The sequence below is a fragment of the Sapajus apella genome, unplaced genomic scaffold (assembly GCF_009761245.1).
Source record: "Sapajus apella isolate SASKATOON/1434 unplaced genomic scaffold, GSC_monkey_1.0 scaffold44, whole genome shotgun sequence".
NCBI lineage: Eukaryota > Metazoa > Chordata > Mammalia > Primates > Cebidae > Sapajus > Sapajus apella.
In genome coordinates, this window is record NW_022436984.1 from 16,904,710 (window position 1) to 16,929,633 (window position 24,924).

The window sequence follows — 24,924 nt, forward strand, 5'->3', positions numbered from 1 at the left end:
GGAGAATCGCTTGAACCTGGAAGGCAGAGGTGCTGCGAGCTGAGATCATGCCATTGCACTCCTGCCTAGGAGACAGAGAGAGACTCTGTCTCAAAAAAAAAAAGAAAAAATTATAAAATATCTTTCTGATCTTGGGGTTTAATTTCTGAAATAAGATCTAAATGTACAACCCATAGAGGGGAAAGCTGACATATTCTATTTTATTAAAATTTAAAATTTCTACATACTAATAGAGACCACAAGCAAAGTAAAAAGAGAAACCATAAATTGGGAGAAGATACGCATAATTCAAATAATCAAAAAGAAATCAGTATCAAGAAAATATTTTTGAAACAACAACAAAAATCCAACTCCTACAAAGCAAAAATGAAGGGACAAATAACCAATATTAAAGTAAGCAAAGTCTTTCAACAGATAATTCTCAGAAGTAAACCAAAAGGCTAATAAATATATGAAAAGATGTTAAAGCTAACTAGTAATAAGAAAAATGCAAAATAAAACTAGAAAATACCATTTCACCCTAAGTAGAAAGTCAAAAACTGATAATACAAAGGTGTTGGTAAGCAATGGAAATTATTATACTCTGCTGTTAGGAATATAAATTAGTTCAACCACTTTGGGGACAACACAACAGCATCGAATTTAATGTATGTACCTTAACCCTGCAATCCTACTGCTAGGTATATAACCTGGAGAAACATTCACATGTGTAAGGAGACACACAAGAATGTTTGTTTTAGCACTGTTTGTAATAGAAGAAAACCGGAAACAGCCCAAATGTCCATTCAAAGAAGAAGGTATGAAATGAAATAGAGTAAGATCAAATACTGTTCAGAAATGAAAATGAACAGGAGGAGAACGGAGCTTTCTAATCTTAAAATATAACGCTGCTAGACAAAACCAAAGTATAAAAAGTGTGGGTAACAACATTCATGTAAAAGGAGATAAAAGTAGGACAAAAATGCTTGGGAATGAGTATCACTAATTTGGGTTGTGATAACAGCTAAAGGGGAATAAAGGGGAATGAGAGGTGGAAGAATCCACAGCATAACTAACAGTCTCTGTAATGTTTAATTTCTTAAAACTGGAATTGGTTTCAAAGATGTTTATTATTCACTATACATCTCTGTATGCTGAAATATTTCAAAGATACATAATAAAAATAATAAAGAAATGAACCATGGGAGGGGAGAAGGAAAGCATATTATATACTAAAAAGCTTAGAAGATTGATCAGAGACAAAATTTTTAAATTTCACCAATTTCATAAAAATGATCACTAAAATGCCATTAATCAACTTGGAGAGGGGCAATAATTACCCAGCACTCATTAAAACCAAGCCCCATTATTTTTAGATGTTCTTATAAAAATAGCACAGGTTCAGCATCCCAAATCCAAAAATTTGAAATCCAAAATGTTCCAAAATCCGAAACCTTTTTGAGCACCAATCAACAACATGACATTCTAAGGAAATAGTCATTGGAGCATTTTAGATTTTCAGATTAGAGATGTTGACTCATTCAGTATAATGCAAATATGCAAAAATAAAAAATAAAAAAATCTGAAATCCAAAACATTTCTGGTCCCCAGCATTTCAGAAAAAAGATACTCAACATGAACTTTTTTAAAGTGTTAGTCTAGGAAAACAGAATCAATTATATTTTTTCACATTTCACTGAAAAATGTCTTGAAATAATCATTTTTGAAAGTTAATTAACAACATTTTAGTCAATGTTTTAAAGAAATAAGACATTTCATATCTGTGGGCACTGGCCACTATGGGCCATATGACTATGTTCCATATGACTGTGGAAAAGAATCCCCATTCTTTTCCACAGTCCACATTCTGGCCCATCGGCTCCCTTTAACACCTCCCACAGGCTCTGAAATAAAATCACATGTACTTATTGTACTTGATTGTAAACTTCAGCTCTCAATCTGTTCCCTGACCTAGCATGGTCCTTTACAGTTGGATAGGAGTGTCCTACTACAGAGCTGGGCACAGTAGCTCACACCTGTTATCCTAGCACTTTGGAAAGCCAAGGCAGGGAGATTCCTGAGGTCGGGAGTTCCGAAACCAGCCTGCTGGCCAGGCTGGCTGGTCTCAGGTGATTTGCCAGGTGTAGAGGCCCACGCCTGTAATCCCAGCTACTGGGGAGGCTGAGGCATGGGAATCGCTTAAGCCCAGGAGGTCAAGGTTGCAGTGAGCCAAGATGGCACCACTGCACTCCAGCCTAGGCAACAGAGTGAGTCTCTGTCTCAAGAAAAACAACAAAAAGAGTGTACTACTATGAAGCATTAAATGAGGAAGCCCAGACTATAACGTACAAGCAGTACTTGATAGGTATTAATATTTACTCCCTAGTGGTGAAGTGGGGCTATGAGGAGCGCTTTAACGTCATACATATAGGTAGTGGCTAAAAGGAACTAAATGTTAGTAAAATATAAACATCCCAAAACTTAGATACTACATTTAAAGGAAATTTTCAAAATGTACACAGACTCAAAGAAGCACACATGAAATTCTAAAGCGCTAGCATACACATTTTCAAATTTTTAGATGCAATAATATTATAAAATATCTTATATAAGCTGGATGTTTGCACCAGACTTTAAAAATTGTTTGTTTTGATTAATACATTCAACTAAAGCAATGATTTATTTTGTGGACGATAAAGACAAAAGAAAAACTATTCAAACAAGCTTATAATGTCTGTCCAATGTTCAAGAGTTCTTTATTGCCAGCCGACACTTTTTGTTAAAAAATAAAGCAAAATTTAAAACCACTGCAGGGTTTGTGTATTTCCACGATTACCTGGGGGACTGTGCTCTGTAAGTCATCTGCAGGCCCAGCCAAAGAGATTAACTCTTTCATTGTTATTTTCAACAAATCCATTTTGCCTTTCTTTGGTTCAGATGCCAACAGTGCCTATGGAAAATGTAAAAATTACAGCGTTCTTAGTTTTCATACACTTTTTTTGCTGCTTCCCTGGATCAATCTCAAAATGCAAAATCCCCTTAATAAAAACGTGGTTATCAAAGAAAGTTAATTAAGCCATGTGGCCCTCGGCAAGTGGTTTAACATCACAGTTTAACTTACAGATTCTTTATCTCTAAATTTGGGTGAAGGTGAAATCATGTCATCTCTAAGGTCATTTCCAGTTTGTTCATTAAATTTTACAATTCTAAAAGGCTAAAAAAAAAAATGACTCTTATTGACAACTCCTTAAGAGCCCTAAGTAGATGGCAGTTCTCAGATACAGTAAACAAATCAGTTTTAGTAACAAATTCATCCAACAAGAAAATTCTCTTTACTTAAAAAACAAAAAAAATCTCTGGATTAAATTTCTTGTAAGAATGTTAAGGCTCCCTGAAGATTAAGCAGTTAGTTAATTCTTCAGAAAAGAATCATTACTTGGAGGAGTAGTCAAATCAAAGCATTTGAAACTCCATGGAACCAAAAGAAATACTACAGCCGGGCGCGGTGGCTCAAGCCTGTAATCCCAGCACTTTGGGAGGCCGAGGCGGGTGGATCACAAGGTCAAGAGATCGAGAACATCCTGGTCAACATGGTGAAACCCTGTCTCTACTAAAAATACAAAACATTAGCTGGGCATGGTGGCGCGTGCCTGTAATCCCAGCTACTCAGGAGGCTGAGGCAGGAGAATTGCCTGAACCCAGGAGGCGGAGGTTGCGGTGAGCCGAGATCGTGCCATTGCACTCCAGCCTGGGTAACAAGAGTGAAACTCCGTCTCAAAAAAAAAAAGAAATACTACAAACACCAAAGAGGCCCTATATTTGAATTTTTCAGTAGCTTCTTATTTACTTTATATCTAACACTTTGCAAATATCCAATAAACACAAAAATAGGGTATTAAACCACTTGAGAAAACAAAAAGGAATGAGGTACTAATATATATTACAACATGGATGAACTCTGGAAACATTGTGCTAAGTGAAAGAAGCCAGACACGAAAGATCACATATTGTATGATTCCATATATTTGAAATGTGCAGAATGGGCAAATCTATAGAGCTGGAAGGTAGATTAGTGCTTGCCTAGGGCGGAGTGGCAGGGGCAGAGAGAAATGGGAAGTGACTGCTAATGAGTATGAGAGGTTTCATGGGTTGAAGCTCTAACGCAAAATAATGGCTGTACAGCTCTGTGAATATACTAAAAACCACTGAATTGTACACTTTAAAGGGGTGAATATATAGTATGTAAATTATATCTCATTAAAGCTGTTTAAAAAAATCACTTTATTCACATTCTCAGACTCCCTTCTTCCATATCTACTTTTCATGTTTATAGCTACAGGCTCCCAAGAGTGAAAGTTTCAAAGTAGTCAGCTTCTTCTGAAGCATTTGAAATCTACAGAAGAGGAAAATAAAGACATACAAAAAAATAGTTTGGTTTAGAAGAAATTTCTCATAGTTTATTTATGCTCAGATAACATATTTTTTAAATGACTTCAAAAAAACTTCATGTCTATATTGAACATAATTTTTACTAAGTCTACACAAAAGGTAAACTCATAAACTATGTAGACAGTTCTTTTCCACACCCAACACTACACAGATTTCCACCAAAACAGAAATATAACTTTATTAGTAAGTCACACTAAGAGAAATAAAGACTCTCTTTAAGCAGGTATTTCTTTAAATTTAGACTTCGTTCAATTAAAATAAAGTGAAAAGCTACATGCAATTACTGAAATGTCTTCAGGGAACCCTGGCTTTTTTCTCCCAAACAGCTGGGTAAAGTTATGGCATTCTTGCCAAGGCTAGGGTAAGAAAGTGCACCTTCTAATTACTCACTACAACCAGTACTTAGTACAAGCTGGGCACCAGAGCTGAAAAAAGCACACTGCACAAATATGCAGTGAGACCTTGATGTTGTCTTAACATCTGATCACAGACAGACAAATGACATGTAAAAACCCAAGGTCAGAGTGAATTATGGGAAGGAGAATGCGCTACACTGATCTAGAATGGGTCAGATCAGATAAAAGTTGACTTATGAAGGTCACCAAAATCTGTAGAGCAGAACAACTTCAATGATCTTGTCACCAAAAAATCCTAAAGAGACTTTAGGAATTTAAGGGAGGAGTAAGAAAGAGAAGGAAAAAAACGTAGGGGCATGAAAAAAACCAGAGACTTCATTCCATTTATTTTCAGTGCTTTTATATACCACTGCATTACTGGATTTAATCTTACTATATTAAACAAAGGCCTTTCAGGATGGGGTCTGATTTAGTATTATGAAGACACTGGTTTTTATTCTTTGGGTTCATGAAGGTAATAGTCTTAATTTCTAAATAAAATATTTTCCCAGTGGGCGTGGTGGCTCACGCCTATAATCTCAGCACTTTGAGATGCCAAGGTGGGCAGATCACGAAGTCAAGAGGTTGAGACCATCCTGACCAACACAGTGAAACCCTGTTTCCACTACAAATTCAAAAAAATAGCTGGGCCTGGTGGCATGTACCTGCAGTCTCAGCTACTCGGGAGGCTGAGGCAGGAGAATTGCTTGAACCCAGGAGGAGGAGGTTACAGTGAGCCAAGATCGTGCCACTGCACTCCAGCCTGGGACACAGTGAGACTACGTCTCAAAAAAAAAATTTTTTTCCCCCTATCAACAGCCATATCTAAATGTGCTGATATGGAACAATCTTTAAGGTATACTATTAAGTGAAATCAAAGACCAAACAGTATACATAGTATGTTTTCATATATGTTGAAAAGGAAAACGGACTCGCACACACATATTCTCATATGAAGAGAGTGTCGGGAGTCAGGCTGCCTGGGCTCAAGTCTTAACTCAGTTCTTACTGTCTCTGTGGCCTTTGGCAAGTCACTTAACTTGCCTAAACCCCAGTTTCTTCATCTGGAAAACATGGATGATGATAGGGTACAGGAAAGGAGTTAATGAGGTTATGTATGTGAAATAATCACTAATAAATGTTAGCTACTATTATGATTATGATTATTGTATGGATGGATGTTTTATAGAAGAATTGAAAAGAAAATGTTAACACTGGTTGCCTACAGAGAGTATTGAAGGTCTTGAGATGAAAGGAAGACTTTTTTTTTTTTTTTAAATAAAGTGGGGTGCTGGGGCAACATGTGCATTTCCTGGAAGTGAGCAATGAATGTACCACGGTGATGTCTGCCTGCTTAATACACAGACAGAAATCTATACCACCCTCTGTTTATACTACAAGATTGACCTTTTAGAGGGTTTGTTCCAAGAACAGATCTTGTCACAGGAACATACCGTCCCCACATTAAAACAAAGCCACAAATGCTATGTTGCTGAAAAGACAGAAATGTCCTTTATGTAATATACTCACATGTCAAACAGGTTAGGATATACTAAGATCAAAAGACAAATATAAACAAACAGCTAGGGTCCCACAGATAAGTACCTGTATATAGAAAGGAATTCCAGCACTGCGCCTTGTAGCACAGAGTTTAGATGAAGGATCACTGCATTTAATTTCCTCTAAAACACTCCATAGCCACTGCTCCGGCAGCTTTTGCAGATCCCCATTTGGGCACCTAAAAGGCATATATAATCAAACATTTGGAATTAGGTATCAAAGTTAAAAGTATAAACTACTGATGTACATTTATACTGTTAGGAAATATTCTTATGTTCTTATGTTCTTATATTGAAAAGTAGGGGTGAAACTAAAAAATGTCTCACTTATACTTTTCTCCTACTTTCCTCTTTATTATGGGTCTTAAGATCTAAAAATTTCATTTCATTTCTTGCAACTGCAGTGTTTAAAGCATGTGTCTTGTGTGCAAAATAAATTTTAATACGTAGGTTTGCAACCACGCTCAAAATGTTCTGAGAAAGGTTGATCATGCTCTCACAGATATTTCATACACTACAACTCAAGACTTACAACAAAGAAGAATATAACTTTATGGTTTACTATAATTTATGTTCCATGTTTATAGGGGTTACATATATTCAAAAAAACAAATTTTAAACTGTGCTTTAGTAATCATTGTAATCTCTCTCAAAATGAGGCCTACCACAAATAAAATTTTCGACTAGACCCTCTGGGAGAATTAAAGCAATTTACCTGGGATGAGGCATAAAAAGTTTTGAGGCTATTTCAACATTACATCAATGAGCTTCTGGATTATTACATTAAGTGTTATCTTGGAGTGCTCAAGAACATTTAATTTTTAGAAAATTTTTAAATGTATGCCCTACTAGACTATATAACATTGCCCAAGAAATGCCAAATTCAGTGGTAGGTGGACACAATTATCTTAGGAAGATAGTATCTGGTATTAACAGAAATTAATATATGAAAAGGAACAGATAAAGTCTAAAGGAAAAACACCCTTTTTTAAGTTGATGAAGAAATGCTGCAGAAAGATAACCGATTTCCAATTTATAGTGAGAATTACATCTCTTAAGAACACATTTGGGATTTTTTTTCTTTATTCTAGTTTGGTGCAAAATAGGTAACTTCAGTTACTGACTAAACATTCTAAATGGCAACTCAGATTCAGCTATATGTTTCACATAGAACAAAATATATAAATGCTACTAGGCATTTTTAAAAGTTTGACATGGACCTAAAAAATATTATTTCAGCCATAAATGTTACAATTACATCTCCCTATTCCTAGCAGGCTCTGTGATTCTAAAGGTTTTAGCATGTCTTAAAATCCATCACTTCACCCCTGCCTCTTCAACACTCCTGTCCTCAGCCACCAGAACCAGCTATCAAAACTCTCAACCACTAGATTAAAAGAAATTCAGAAACCTAACAACCAAATGCAGTGTGTGAACCTTGCTTAGAACTTGATTTAAACAAATGAAATGTTAAACAGATACTATAGAGTACTGTTTTCTTTTCTTTTTTTTTTTCCTCACTTTACTCTTCTATAAAATGAAGGTTATTGAGAGGATTGAGTCTGTTCTTCTGTCTAATAAATTGTTAATGGTCATTTTCTACAATCATCTGTTATTACGAGAAAAGCAAGTATTAAAAGAGTTTCAATTGAACAGAGAGAGATGCAACAGATGAGTTTCCATTTTGACAGGACATCTCCCTACACATACAATACAATTTAATATTAATAATATGAAAAATATACAAATATAAACCCCAAAACCAGCTGAGTTCAAAAACAAGATAATCATCTGGGTAAAAATGAAAAGAAATACAAAGTAGTGGGTGTGCTGATACCAGAGACCCACAGGGTTACAGATTTAGAAGCAGTAGTGGCAGCCAAAGAATTTCAGCAGCCTCATCTCTCTTGAAAAGAAGATGAAAAAGGTCTACTGCCAGAGCTGCCTGAGGCTGTAGCAGTAGGAAAAGCCATGGGCACAGGGGGCCTCTTAATCAGGCTGACTACTAACTCAGTGACTAGATCTATGATAGCCCCAATTTCACTGTGGGGTGGGAGACCCAAAATGCCACTACGTAATCTAGTTCCTCTGACAGAAAGAGCCTAGAAAGAGATCAAGAAAGAAAACAAAAGGCTCCCATCATAGCCAGCAGGCCAAAATTCAAAATTTAGAAGTAAATTTTATATTAAGAAAGACAATAAAAAAAATCAGTAATTATAACATAGATTCACTCCACATAAACTAATTTTATGGAACAGTCTGATAAAGACCTTAAATTACTATGTTTAGGATACTGAAGCAATAAATAAAGGATAACTTCTATTTAAGGAGAGTAACTGGGCATGGTGGCTCATGTCTGTAGTCTCAGCAAGTCAGGAGGCTGAGGCAGGAGGATCACTTGAGCCCAGGAATCCAAGGCTACAGTGAGTTATGATGGCACCACTGGACTCCAGCATGGGTGACACAGACCCTGTCCCTTAAAAAATAAATGAAGAGCAAGAAATCATGAAAAACAAGCCATGCTGTAAGAACAGGCTTGTATAAAAATACAAAAGATCAGAAATATCGCAAATGAAAGTATACTTTCAGCCAAGCGTGGTGGCTCACGCCTGTAATCCCAGCCCTTTGAGAGGACAGGCAGGCAGATCACTTGAGCCCAGGAGTTTGAGACCAGCCTGGGCAACATGGTGAAACCCTGTCTCTACAAAAAAATAAAATAAAATTAGCTGGGCATGGTGGCACTTGCCTGTAATCCCAGCTACCTGGGAGGCTGAGGTGGGAGGACTACTGGAGCCCAAGAGGCAGAGGCTGCAGTGAGCCAAGATCATGCCAAGGCACTCAAGCCTGGGTGACAGAGTGAGACCCTGTCTCAAAATAAATAAATAGACAGACAGACAGACAGACAGACAGACAGACAGACAGACAGATAGATAGATAGAGATAAGATGAACTCTAAAGAATTCATGACTTAGAAGATACAGTTTTCTGGGAAATTTACCCAAAACAGAATGAAAAAAACATAAAATATATATGTGTGTGTTTATACATATGATAATTCCACATCTAGACATAGCATAGCAAAACTGTGATTAATAAAAAAACTTAAAAGCCATAAGTGAGTAAAGAAAATAGGAGATTTACAAAGGAATATATGTTATACCAAAGACAAGTTTCTCATTGGCAATAACAAAAGCACTAAAGGAAAATAACTGTCCACCAGAATTGTATACCCCATAAAAGTACGTTCAAAAGCATAGGTAAGAAAAAGACAGTCTGAGATATAGAAAGAGTAAGTCTGCCTCCCAGAGACTCTCACCAAAAGAAATTCTAAAGGATGCACTTCAACAAAGTATAAACCCACAGTAGTTTCAATGGGGTGTCTACTAGACATACCAAATTTAACATGCCCCAAACTAAACTCCTGATCTTCCTCCAAAAACCTACTCTACCCACAGTCTTGCTGATCCTAATAAAAGAATAACATATCGATCTCTTCAGGGGCTCAAGCCAAAAACTTCGTAGTTATCCTCTCTCTCTCAAATAGCAAATCTTATCTGTCAACAGACCTTGTCTGCTGTATCTTCACATTATGTCCAGATTCAGATCACATTTTACTATCTCTACCACTTTCCAAGTCATCACTATCTCTTTCCTGTAGTATAGCAATATTGTAACCCTGTAATCGGTCCTTCTGTTTTCACTATTACAGTCTATTATCAACACAGCAGTAAGAGTTATCCTTTTAAAAGACCAGATCGTGTCACTCCTCTGTTCACAAACACTCTAATGGCTCCCCATTTTACTCAGAGTAAAAGCCAGTGTCTTCACACAATGTCTTAAGCTGTCTAGTCCTCATAACTTCTCTGATCTCATCTATAACTCTTTCCCATGCTCACACTACTCTAGTCATAAATGGTTAACCTGATGTACCCTAAATACCTACCCTAAGCCCATACCTCTCAGGACTTTTGTACCTAACATTCTCTCTGCTATGAATGCTCTTCCTCCAGGTATTCTCACTGTGATTGTACAACTGCTAATTTTAGTATTCACTATCCCTTCTAGTACATGCAATATTTCACACTAATGTTTAAAAATTGGGTAAAATAAGGGGGTAGATGAGAGAGACGCTAAATAATTTGTTCAAGGTTACATAGCAACTAAATTTGCTCAAGGTTACATAGCAACTAAGTGGCAGAGAGAGAATTAAAACGTATACTGACACCAAAGACCTTGCCTCATAAAAAGACATTATTTCAATGTGCCTGCCCTAAATGCTCAGGTCTGGCTCATGACGAAGATACTATCAACTCTCTATTGTTTGTTTTAGTGGATTTCACTATTTCATTTCTAAAGGATTCTATGAAGTACCTAGTAGTTGCTTTGCACTATATTACACCTTAAAACAGAACTGTAAAATAAAAATTCCGAAGGACACATAATTAACAAAATGTTTTCACATGGTTTTGGAATGTATTACCAGATAATATTATTTTTAAGACATTATCTTCCTCAATCATGTTTTATTCAGGTTACTTTTCAGATTGATTTCAATCCCTGAACATCTATCATTAGGGTGGGGGGGTTAAAGTATTAATAGTTCTAAATGAACTGGATGGCATGAACGGAGAGCTAACTAGTAAATTAAAATCTCTATGGAAAAGCCACTCAGTGGATAACCTGTCTGTGACTGACTTGAAGTGAATTGTGTCTCATTTGTTTTTGAGGTACTCCAACTCCCTTGAGGAACTGGGGAAGTTTATTACTATTAATAAACTGTTTCCTTATATTAACTAAATGATTCATGGTAGCCTAAAGAAATTACTTCACCTGCAAACACAAAGCAATTAATTTCACATTTAAACATGAAGTACATTTAAAGCTAATATATTGAAGCAAAATTCCCAGAAAAGTATCAAGACTCAAAGTGCCAGGAAGATAATTATGCATAACTTCAACTGAGTAAGGGTAAGCCTCTGCCAATATCTATATTTACCAAACAATAATTTACTTTTCAAGCACAAGAAGGAAGAAAATCCTTTCCCTTTCCCATAAACACAGACTTTTACTTTGTTAGGTTTAAGAACAAAGTGGCAGCTTCGAAAGATACTTTCTGGGAACAGAAACTTTATGTCCATTTATTTTAAACATTCATGAAGTTCCTCATTTTTTCATCCAGTCTCCTCCCCGCTTCTATGCAACTCTATCACACACACATGTATATGTTATTTGTTCATAATCTTAAAGCGACCTACTAGGGTCCACAAATATTAATGTTTGTACAATTTCCAAGATACCTTCTATTTTTATATCCATGTGTTTAGAGACTGTCAGAAAACAAAAAGATTCCCAGAGAGCACAAAATCCAAACTCCTCATCCTGGCTCACAAAGCCCTATGTATTTGGACAATCTCATTAAACCTTCATCTTATACCATTCTGTTCTTCTTTTTTTTTTTTTTTTTTTTTTTGAGATGGAGTCTTGCTCTGACGCCAGGCTGGAGTGATCTCAGCTCACTGCAACCTCCGCATCCTGTGTTCAAGTGATTCCCCTGCCTTAGCCTCCTGAGTAACTGGGACTACAGGCACGCTGCACTATACCTGGCTAGTTTTTTGTGTTTTAGTAGAGATGGGGTTTCACCATGTTGGCCAGGATGGTCTCGATCTCCTGACCTCATGATCCACCCGCTTTGGCCTCCCAAAGCGCTAGGATTATAGGCATGAGCCACCACACCCGGTCCATTCTGTTCTTTAATACACCATGGACTTTGGCACTAGCGGTTCTCATTGCTTGGAAAGCTCTTCTATAGAAAGCTGCTGCTTCTTGCCATTCAGGCCTTGGCTGAAATATTACTTTAGTCTAGTAAGAAAAAATCTTCCTTATCACCAAACTTTATCACATAAAATACATATTGCTAGCAAATCATTATTTTCCACATCTCCATGTATCAAGGACACATTCCTTCTTGTTTACTTCTCTATTCCCAGCACCTATAACAGGGCCTGGCACCCTACAGGGAGCTCAATAAATATTTGTTGAATAAATTAATAACATATAATTTACTAACTCCATTGAGTATAGTATTCTAACAAACCAGGTTGACAAAGAAAGAGGATGTAACAACTAGAAAAGAAAGTATAATCAAAAATGTTTTCCAGTGAGAAGAACTGTTAGTGCCAGCAGCTGATTCCGCTGCTTAGCTTCCTATAACAAGTACAAACACATTCAGCAAATCTCCACCTATCAGGGTGACAGTATTCATACAGGATTATTTCCTACTGAAATCCTCAAACAGACTATCAAAATCAGCTCTATTAACCTGTTTGCTACCCCAAGAGATCATTTTTCTCTTCAAGATCCAAGAACAAAACCAAGTACAGGGTTCAAAAGCAAGTACAGTTCAGGTTCATGAAAAGTGCTATTTAACCTATGTACACTTGTGAACATGAAGTAGAAACTACGTTTCATATAAGCAATGTCTCTGAGTGTTAACAACAGTTATAAAATTTAATTCAAACTGGTAACTTTTTCCTTTCTTTCTTAAGGCTCTTTAGGAGATCTCCTCCAGGCCCATAGCTTCAACTATTTCCTCTGCCTGGCTGACTTTCAAATACATACCTCCAACTGGAGTGACCAACTGTCCCTATTTGCCTGGGACTAAGGGATTTCCCAGAATGCTGGACATTCACTGCTAAAACACTGGGGGAGTCCCAGGTCATGCTATCTACAGCCTAGGCCCCTCTGCCAATCTCCTGACCAGTATTTCCAACTGTCTGCTATTTGCTAGGCAGCCACCCCACACTACCTGAAACTCAGCATGTCTAAAGCATTAGCTTCCCTCCCTCCCATCATGCCCTTCTTGTCTTGCTTTCCTTCATTATTGGCGTTAATTATTCTTCTCATCTACTAGGACAGACAATTCAGTGAGTGGATCTTTTTCTTGGTCTTTAACGTTTATCTTGTAAATTATTTGACTTACTTGTCTAATCCCAAAGATTAAAATGCTAGGTTGAAAGTTCCTCTAACAATAAGGTCCATGGTTTACCAATATTGTTATCCTACATATAACGCCTACCTATCACAATTCCTTACAGAACGCAATAATCAATAAACTTTTGTTGAACTGCTAATCTCTGAAACACTATGAAATTCCAGAAAAACATTTAGATTCTAGCGCTGTCTCAATCACTAACTACATGTGTGGCTATAGATTAATCACTTGATTTCTCAGTGCTTAAGAATGAAAATAAAATTATAAAAATGCTTTGAAAGTTCAATGAAAATTCCCTGTGTTATAAATAGAGAAGGAAATGACTCTAAAATACATAAATACCCAAAGTTCCTGATGAGAATGTCCCCAAAATGCCTCATCATGGTCTCATACAATCCTTAGTCCCTTGTTCAAGTCCTCACATCCCTCTCTTAGTTCCACGGAGTTGAATGTTTCCTATTTAGACTCTGGTAATTACGTCTAGGTTAACAGTAACTCTGGTCTACCATATCATATTCTCAATGGTCAAAGAGAGCTCAATCAAACACAGCATCTGGCACACAGTAGACGTTTAAGAAATCTTTTGTTGAATAATTAAATAAGGAGCAACTAGTGCTGGTGCCAGCTGGCACACATTAGTTATGCCTGCAGGTAGGCATCAAATTGACAAACCAAGTATAGAAAGGGAGGAGGTGGAACTGCAAGTCTTCTCAATGGTGAGGTCACTGAGCCTATAAAAAACAGAATACAGTTCTGACTATTCAATGAACCTTCTGTGTGCTCTCCAGCAAGGAGCGATTTCTTTATAAGGAAGTGATTTCAAAACTCCAGGGTTGCTGGTGTTTATGATAATGAGGGAATTGAAAGGTAAAAATGAAACCATGCAAGGTTCCTAAGAACAATACAGCAAACCCTAGTTGTTTGTTTTGGTTCTTCATCACACAATCCAGGGGCTAGCAAGGATATAAAAAGAAAGATTCTGGGGTGAAACAGTCCTTGGTTCTTTCAGCCAACTTCATGTAGTCACCAACCACAGCCATGGGGAATTCCAAAGTCCTGCTTTTGTTAGTGAATACCTTTCCACTAAATAAGCAGACATCCTCTTTGTCTGAAGGCTTTTCTGTTTTATTTGACTATCTTGTCAAATTGATATAAAATATACAGTGTCTTTAGCCTCTGTCTACATTGTAAAATTGCAACTTTCTTAAAAGGGGTTCAAGGTTCACCATAAACAATTCAATAACACAAAATGTTATTAATCTACAAAATATAGCCAGATGCAGTGGGTCATGCTTGTAATCCCAACACTTTGGGAGGCCTACGTAGAAGGATCTCTTGATCCCAGGGGTTGGAGACCAGCCTGGGCAACATGGCACAAGCCCATCTCTTAAAAAAAAAAAAAAAATTAGGTGGGCATGGTGGTGCACACCTGTAATCCCAACTACTTAGGAAGCTGACGTGAGAGGACTGCTTGAGCCCAGGAGGTTGAGGCTGCAATGAGCCAATATCACACCACTGTGTTCCAGCCTAGGCAAAAGAGCAAGACCCTATCTAAAATATTTAAACATACATATGCACACATACACATACATACACACACATGCACACACACACACACACACACACACACACATACATATATAACAACAAAAACAGTTTACCAGTTCTCAAGGAAGCTTACTAAAGATGTATCCAGCTTCCCTCAGTCTTTCATATCTGAAATCCTGACTTTCCCAATCAGAAACTAGAAAGCAGCACTGTATACAGAGTAGAAATTCTTAGAGGGAGGGAGGGAGGGAAGAAAGAATGTAGGGAGGGAGAAAGGGAAGGAAGGAGGGAAGGAAGGAAGGAAGGAAGGAAGGAAGGAAGGAAGGAAGGACAAAAAAGAGGTAGGGAGGGCCGGGCATGGTGGCTCATGCCTGTAATCCCAGCACTTTGGGAGGCAGAGGCAGGTGGATCACCTGAGATCAGGAGATCAAGGCCAGCCTGGCCAACATGGCAAAATCCTGTCTCTACAAAAACACACAAAAAAATTAGCCAGGCATGGTGGTGTGCTCTTGTAATCCCAGCTACTCGGGAGGCTGAGGTGGGAGAATCACTTGAACCCTGGAGGCAGAGACTGCAGTGAGCCAAGACTGCACCATTGCATTCCAGCCGGGGCAACAGAGCAAGACTCTATCTCAATCAATAAAACACAAGAAAAAAAAAAAAAAGGGAGTTTTGTTGCTTTTTGTCCTTTGTTCAGTGCTAAGTGCTATGGACTAAGCCCCTACTAAAAGTAACAGAAATGAATAGGTCAGGCTATAGCTGGTATTTTCAGGCCTTTGCATTGTCTTAAGCAGATCACTGAAGCAAATTATTGTTCCATAAACAGATTACGCCAACTTCTATCCACAGAGCTATCTCACTCCTACTGGGTAAGTCTTCTAAGATAAGCATAAAACCCACAGACTAAAATCAAATTACCTCAGCTGTATACCCAACTAATTGGTCATTAGACTATTTTGTACCAATAAATCCAATTCCCTGACTACAAAGTGGCTTTCCAATGGCTTCATCTATCCAACTACATGTAGTAGCACAGAGCTATTTTTAACTTATGTAAGTATTAACTGAGAAATGTCACCTTCATTTCCCAAACTCTTTCAGTATGATTATTTTTTTCTAACTTAGAGTATTTCCCAATCGCTAATTATTCCATAAGCTAAATTCCCCAGTCCATTCAATCTTTGGTCAAGTATTATATTTATTATTTCAAGGTACATGTTTATTATTTCAATGAAACTAAACACTAACAGATGTGTGCAGGAAGGTTGTGTGCATGCACGTTTTAAAAAGGGAACATAACCCTGAAGTACAAGGAAACTTTAAGCCTGAAAAATGATTTGTCCAAATGAAATCCTGTTAGAAAGCTACATATCAAGAGAAGCCATCTTAACCTCCCTCATCACTATTATATATTATTGAGGCTTACTGCAGGCTAAAACATTAGGGGGCTATTTTGAAGACTTAGCTGCAGGCACAGGCGATAATAACAATGATCAAATATAAATTGAATTACCAATCAGAGGGCCATGGGGAAAACGGCAACATACAGTGGATTAAAAGAAGTGGTTGGAAGATGTACCAGATAGTTGGTTCTCTCAATTATTTAACATAATCAATCCCTAAGATCTAGGAGAAAAAAACACTAAAAATAATTCTAAAACTTTACTTAAAAAGCTGGCATAGAGGTTACTCACTGAGAACAAAGTATCTCTGCTATTGTGTCTAAATGACAAAGTGTTATTATGAAAACTTTAAATGAGTGTTCAAATATTAAGAAAAAATGGTAATATCTGACTCAACTACTACAGTAGGCTTAAAAATGAAAATAAAAATGCAGGAGTCACTAACAAATCACAAACCAAAGACACAAAGACAGAATTTATACATCAAGACATTCTAGTTTTCTCCAAATTCTTTTAATCCACAACAGAAATGGGAAATTAAAAAGATTTTCTCTCTATAAAGAATGTGACTCCCAGGCTGGCTCATCCCTTAGTTATTCTTTATTTAATTATTATTCATATTTCCAATAAAATTCATAGGACACTCAGTGAGAAATAAGTGTCTTATTTAGACACATTTGCCAACTGAAATATAAATAAAAGTTTAGATTGGGCCTGGTGGCTCATACCTGTAATCCCAGCATTTTGGGAGGCCGAGGCGGGGATATTGCTTGAGCCCAGGAGTTTGAGACCAGCCTGAGCAACATGGCAAAACCCCGTTCTCTACAAAAAGTACAAAAATTAGCTGGGCGTGGTGGCAGGCACCTCTAAGTCCCAGCTACTTGGGAGGCTGAGACAGGAAGATTGCTTGAACCCAGGAGGCAGAAGTTGCAATGAGCCAAGATTGTGCTATTGCACTCTAGCCTGGGCAACAGAGACAGATTCTGTCTCAAATAAATAAACTATATGAAAAATAAAATTTACACAAAATTGTATATTCTTTCATCTAAAGTTGAGTAACTTTTCCCCCAAATCTTACATATTATATTCGGCATTTATTTCTTGCTCAACTGCATATTCTTTAGAAACTTGGTCTTTCGTTCTCCTGAAAGGTAGAATAAATTATTTTTGCACTATTATATTTAAATTGCTTATTAAAAGTTTTCTGTTGAATTTGAATCATAGTAGCTATAATTAACTGATGAAAGTTTAAATACATATTTAAATGATTTCTCTCCACTGTAATTGTTGATGTCCATGAGTCAGTACTAGTATGTTATGACAAAAACTGCCAAATGTCCCAATTTAATTTTTTCAGGCCAATAATGTGAAAATAATTATAATTACTGCAATAAATAGCTATAGATTAAGCTACATTTCAACAACTAAAGCAATTCGATTATTTGAAGAGTAAGACAACATCAAGCACTCACAAATCTCCCTTCTAGATTTAGAATTATAATCAATGATTTTGTCCCCTTATAGTTAAGTTTATAACTTATGGTTGGACAAATGAAAGTTAGATTCCCAATTTAACATCCTAGTTTAGAATTCTGTTCATTTTCATTGGAAGAACTACTTCAAATAAGATCATAGAAAGTAAACAAGCAAATATGAATGTCACCAGAAACTTGAATTTAGAGTTTTATGACATTAATAAACTTAACCATGCCAATCAAATGCTTAGACAAGTAATTATGCACAGGCAAGCAATTATATTTTTTAAGGAGAATATGAATATTTCACTTACTTCTAAATAGAAAGTACTATATAAGAAAGTCAGATTACAGAAAATTAACACTACTTGTGTGTTATGTGTGTTGCAAGTGTTGCTTACAAAAGATTCCCAGAAAAAATAATAACATCTCCATTCCTATTTATTCTTAGATGATTGTTTAATAGTGCAGTCAGTTTACATTCGAAGACATTTTGCATAATCCTATTAAAAACCTATTCAAACAATGTGGCTCATGTTTAACTCTTCAGTTATGTATCCATTAATCATCTTTAAGTGCTTCCTTCCTTACCACAGCTGTAGTTCAAGAGGTGGCCAGCAGTTGGCCTCCATTTCTGTGGATTTTCATGAATGCCCAGATTTCTCTTTGCAAACTTTTTAAATGTTGTATGCCTAAACAACTTTTTCATAACTTAAGAGCTTATAAAATGCTTTCAAAAGGACTCCAAAAGAAACAAATTTTCTTTTAAAAATAAAAACCAAACAAAAGAAAGCCACACACACTGTTAAGATGTTCTCTGCAAAACATTCTGTTCAGCAGATTTGAAATGTCTCTAAAGGGATCAAGAACTACTTAGTTTGAAAGCAACAGTTGAGAACTCATAAAAGGATAGCCAACAGTAACAGCCATGAGAAAATCTTTAAAGAAGATTAGGAGTGGCTAAGATACCAGGCATTGGGCCTTCCCTAGTCTCCCCACTCCTTTTATTTGGAATGCCTTCAACTGTACCATTCAACCACAGTTGTTCAAAAGCCTCTGTCCTTAGTCCTCTGTTCTTTTTTCCTTTCATGCTTTCCCCCAAAGACTGCAATCTCACTATGATATTTTTTGGAGACAATTCACAAATTCACATCTCTGTTTCTGTTACATCACCCAAACTAATCCTCTAACTTAAATATTTTCACCAGGGTATGCCATCATTATTTCATACTCAGGACATAAAAAACAAAAAAAATTGTTCATCTTTATCAAACCATTCCCTCTTTCAACTTCCTTGGTTTTGTTAACCCAAATCAATCCCCTTTGTCTGGTGACCATGACTCAGAATCACAGAAACTAACCTCCACTACTCACATTCAGTTGGTTTATGTGGCAGACAGCATTTTTCAAAAATGGCCACCACAATACCTCCAATGTACATATACTTCTACAATATGATCTTGCCACTTTGCCATCAAAAGGTGGGCTGAATCCAGGCTGGCCCTAAGATGCACTTATAATTAAAGGAATGTGACTAAAGCAATGCAGTGAGACTTCCAAGGCTAAGTCAGAAAAGATCATACAGCTTCTGGTTGGTTCTCTTGTAATACTCCCTCTGGGGGAAGCATGCTGCCATATAAGAATTTTAACCCCAAGACTGCCATGCTAGGATGAGAGGCTACATGTAGTCCCAACTGGCCCAGTCTTCTAGATAGTCCCACCAAGGTACCACAAATGCAAGTGAAGCTGTCTTAGATCCCTTGTGACCAGTTCGTCTGCCAGCTTAATGCCACCAATTGAACTCAATAAATACCCTAAGGAGAAGAATCACCCGGCTGAGCCCTGCCCAAATTCTTCAGATACAAAATCATAAATGTAATAAAATATGTCCATAGCTTTCCTTCTAAGTATACAATACATCATGGGAGGAGTTGTTACTAGCTACGTGGGGCCAAAAGTTAACTAAAACCCCACCTTTGTCTCTATTCCCAGAGCCATCACCGAAGAGGAAGCCCTCATCACCTCAGGTATACTTTGTTATAACTGATTCCAGGCTCTCCTTATTATAATCTGTCATTACAATCTATCTAACCTAACATTTCCAACCAAAAAACTACTTTTATATGCCAGCCCCACAACCAACATCAATCTCACATTTTACATTTGTGGGAAATTCTATAATGCAAAGAGGTCTTCATAAATATTCCTTTTATTTGATTCATACAACAAAAGCCAGAGATCTGTCAATAAGGCAAATAATCTCTTCCTTAAAGATGAAGAAGTCAAAGGTTAGGGAGGTTAATTTTTGTACAATCTCATTGCCAATAAATGGAATGAATACACACAGAACTAAGAGCCTAAGTCACAGATAACTGCTATTCCTCCATTCTACGACACTGCCTACGAGCTATTTCAGAGTAAAACTATTTGATGTCTCTCTCCATCCCTGCTACAGTAAATCTATTTCCAAGATACTCTATAATTTGGCCTCGACCTATCAACTTGCCTGGTATTTCATACCAACCCCACCACTATAGGAAGGTTGGCTTATTTATTCACCTAACAACAAACCATGCCAATTCTAGCCTCTGAACATTTACTCACAATGTTTCCTTCTTTCAACTCATACATTAGCACAAATTCCACCTCCTCCCTGAAGCCCTACCAGCCTATCCCCATTGCTTTCTCTATCTGCTATTCCTATATGATTTATAAATTTCATCCTTAATTTAGCAGTTTTATCTTGTTCCAGTGTGTTGGTGTTACTTCCAGGCTGGTATTCAGTCAACACACATCCATACATAGAGGCTGGGTGCAGTATATAGTCAGTGTTGGTTCTGACCAGTCAGTGCTCACAACATACCTTTTGTTAAGTATTTCGAATTTCTTTTTTTTTTTTTTTTAGACGGAGTTTCGCTCTTGTTACCCAGGCTGGAGTGCAATGGCGCGATCTCGGCTCACCGCAACCTCCGCCTCCTGGGTTCAGGCAATTCTCCTGCCTCAGCCTCCTGAGTAGCTGGGATTACAGGCACGCGCCACCATGCCCAGCTGATTTTTTGTATTTATTTTTAGTAGAGACGGGGTTTCACCATGTTGACCAGGATGGTCTCAATCTCTTGACCTTGTGATCCATTCGCCTCGGACTCCCAAAGTGCTGGGATTACAGGCGTGAGCCACCTCGCCTGGCTAACTCTACTTATTTCTGAATCTAAACCATAAGTTCTTTAATACAAGGAACTTCATCTTATAAAAAAGCATATCATCATCCAAACCAAGCACAGTACTGAGCACACAGCTGGTATTCATATACTCTTGTTAACTGATTTGATGGGAGTGCAGTGTGTTGTGTTTTGAGGAAAAAAAATGTTCGTAAGTAATGTCTACACTGCAAACAAAAAGTTGAAAAGATAAAATATTTTCAAGATAGGCAGGTTTAATGTCAGAGACTTTTTTTTTAAGTATCATTTAAAGACATTCTGTGCGGCCCATAACTGCCAAAATGTTTTATAAATGTTCTTACCAGGCATGTGAAAAAAAAAAGTTTCAAAGATATTCAAGGAATAGATGTCTTAACAGCCCAAAATAAAATGTTTGCTGAGGCTACAAGGCTGGCAGAACTCTGCCTCATTTCAAAAAGTTTCCAGGCAATGGAAATGTTTTCCTGGAAAATACTACCTTTTATTTAGAGAACACTTGCCATGAACACTTAGTCATTAAGTAATTTAAGGTTTCCTCACAAGTTCTTTGGAGGAAATCTATTCTATGAATGAATGAAATTATCTGTAACTATAATGTCAAAAAATACATTTGGTTAAATATATGAAATCTATCTAAGTAATTTTCCAGGTAAAAGGGGAAAAAAATCTTTTCTACTTTTTAGTCTACTTACTGTTCTTTTAAACTTTTCTATAAGATAAATTTATGAAGAAAAAAACCAAAATCCTTAAGTGTGTCCCTAATACAAACCCCCAAAATTACAAGGCTTATTTTATTCCAAACACCAAGTAATTTTCAAACAGACAAAACGTTCATTTTGATGAAAAAAAAAAAAAAAAAAAAACCGTAATTACAAGCTATTTTTAGCAAAATCTTTGAGTTTGCTTCAAATCACCTTTCAATGAGAGAATAACTCAGTTTAGACATTTCAATCAATCATCTGCAGTAAATCATAACAATGAAACCTAAGAAAACAATTTCTTCCAAGAGTTTTGTAGTCAACCAAGTCTCATTCTTTTAAACATCAAAAGCCACAACTGAATTCTACTCCAAGCACATGCTTTGTACATTTAGTCTTTTTAAAATATAGACAAAAGGATATTTGTTTTACCTGTTAAGTACCTCAGTGAGTTTCACAAAACCAGTATAAGCCAGTTCAAATGCTCCTCTGTGCCTGGACTGTAAAAGGTTTTGTTTAAAGTAATCTCCTATTTCTTTTACCTTTAAAAAAAAAAAGCAAAAATAAATGTTCAATTTATGTTTACATTTGCAAATGTATTTATATCAGTAATATTTTTTGGAACCCGGGTCTAGGGCTCCAACCATTTAGCACTTACTATGTGACAGAACATGTTTTAAGCATTTTTTCTTTTTTGAGACGGAGTTTTGCTCTGTGGTCCAGGCTGGAGTACAGTGGTGCAGTCTCGGCTCTCTGCAATCTCTGCCTCCAGGGTTCAAGCAATTCTCCTGCCTCCGCTTCCCAAGTAGCTAGCTGGGATTATAGGCACCCACCACCACACCTGGCTAATTTTTATATTTTTAGTAGAGATGGGGTTTCACCATGTTGGCCAGGCTGTTGTCGAATTCGCCCGCCTCGGCCTCCCAAAGTGCTGGTATTACATGCACGAGCCACTGCACCTGGCTGTTTTACACATTTTTTTTTTTTTTTTTTTTTAGACAGAGTCTCACTCTTTCTCCCAAGCTGGAGTACAGTGGCGTGATCTCGGTTCACTGCAACCTCTGCCTCCCGAGTTCAAGCAATTCTCATGCCTCATCCTCCTGAGTAGCTGGGACTATAGGCACTTGCCACTACGCCGGCTAATTTTCTGTATTTTTAGTAGAGATGGGATTTCACCATGTTAGCCAGGATGGTCTCAATCTCCTGACCTTGTGATCCACCCGCCTCGGCCTCCCAGTGTGCTCGGATTACAGGTGTGAGCCACTGCGTGCCCAGCCTTTTTTTTTTTTTTGAGAAGGAGTCTCGCTCTTGTAGCCCCAACTGGAGTGCAATGATACAATCCTGGCTCATCACAACCTCCAACTTTCAGGTTCAAGCTATTCTCCTGCCTCTGCCTCCAGAGTAGCTGGAATTACAGGCATGTGCCACCACTCTTGGCTAATTTTTTTGTATTTTTAATAAAGACAGGGTTTTTCCATGTTGTTCAGGCTGATCTTGAATTCCCGACCTCAGGTGATGTGCCTGCCTTGACCTCCCAAAGTGCTGGGATTACAGGCATAAGCCACCGCGCTTGGCTTTTTTTTTTTTTTTTTTTTTTTTTTTTAACAATAGCTCATCTAATCCTCACAATATAATTCCATGAAATAAGTACTATCATTATCTCTACTTCACAATGGGAAAACTGAGGCCCAGAAAGGCTAAGAAACTTATCCAAGGTTACACAGCAAGAAAGCATTGGAACCAGAACATGAAGCCAGGCAGTCTGGCTCCAGAGTTGACCATCTTTAACTGCTCCACTAGAACCACCTTCCTATGTCATCCTCACAAACCTCAGTGTGTTTTCTGTTACAGTGCATATCATTCAACTCCAACAGAAAATCACACAAAGCAACAACATGCACACACATAGATCTAGGTGAAATAATTACCTTTTTATCTTTTTTTAAATTTTCTTCTTTATTGTGGTAAACTATATGTAATATTTATCACTGTAACCCTTTTCAAGTGCACAGTTAAGTAGCATAAGTACATTCACACTTTTGTACAACCATCACCATCATATATTTATAAAACTTTTCATCTTCCCAAAAAGGAAACTCCATATCCATTAAGAAATAACCCGTATTACCTTTCAGAGACATAAAATTGTTCATGACAATACAGGATGTGGTACAAAGGACCTCTGGAAAAAATTACAAGGCTTCACTGCAAGACAGAATCATGGAATTTGCCAGAATGTCACCCAATGGCTTTCCTACGTGCTGTCTTTCTCCACAGATGATTAGACAAATAAGAAATATGACCTTTTCGTGGTTCTTATTTTTTTGTTTGTTTGCTTTTTGTTTTTTGGTTTTTTTTAAGAAACAGGATCTGGTCTTGCTTTATCACCCAGGCTGGAGTGCAGTGGTGCAATCATAGCTCACTGTAACCTCAAACTCCTAGGCTCAAGCAATCCTCCCACCTCAGCTTCCTGAGTAGCTAGGACTCTAAGTGTGTCACATGCCCACCTAATTTTTTAACTTTTTGTAGAGACAGGGTCTTACTATGTTGCCTAGCCATTAAGTACAGTGGCTATTCACAGGTGTGATTATGGTGCATTTCAGTCTCCAACTCCTGGGCTCAAGGAGTCCTTCTGCATCAGCCTCCCAAGTAGCTATAACTACAGGCATGTACCAGTGTGGCTGACCAGATTACTTGTTTTGAAGAAAACATAACTGACAATTCATTGTTGACTAAGGTTTTGAATAGAATTAACTTTAAGCTGATTGGGCTATAAAAGCCCATTAGATTTGGTGACTGTCTTCTAAAAATCAAGATTTTTTATAAAACTCGGGACCAAAGCTGTAATCAGCTATCTCTTGATCCAGGTCTCCCCAACAGATCACAGGATGGTAAAAGACAAGCTGTCTCAAGATATCTTAGATCTGCTTACCTAGAAACACCTTGTACCTCAGCATAGGGACTGGATTAGTATTCTGTACACATTAGAGATAATAAACAGTAGAATAATCAACCATGTAATTATGGGCAAACATCTAAGTTTCCTCATCCATAAACTAGGGATAATACCAGCATTTAGCACATAGGTTGTAAGGAAATGAGTGATAAATTGAAAAGCTCAGAACAGGCCCATAACCTATAATCCAATTCAGTTCAATATGCGCTGTGACTAGAATTCTAAATAGAGGAAAAATAAAGATGTAATCCACACTCAAAGTACTTTTATCTGA

General features: G+C 37.3%; 1 protein-coding gene across 6 annotated transcripts in view; it reads right to left on the bottom strand.

Moving 5' to 3' along the window:
• THADA (THADA armadillo repeat containing) overlaps positions 1-24,924 on the bottom strand; it is a 362,400-nt gene that overhangs the window by 280,777 nt on the left and 56,699 nt on the right. For all 6 annotated transcript variants that reach the window (XM_032239429.1, XM_032239424.1, XM_032239426.1 and 3 more), the window contains 3 exons: positions 22,127-22,236; positions 6,429-6,561; positions 2,816-2,929 (listed from right to left, as the gene is read on the bottom strand). In XM_032239429.1, coding sequence (XP_032095320.1) covers positions 2,816-2,929; positions 6,429-6,561; positions 22,127-22,236 — 357 coding nt within the window. The remainder of the gene's footprint in view (positions 1-2,815; positions 2,930-6,428; positions 6,562-22,126; positions 22,237-24,924) is intronic.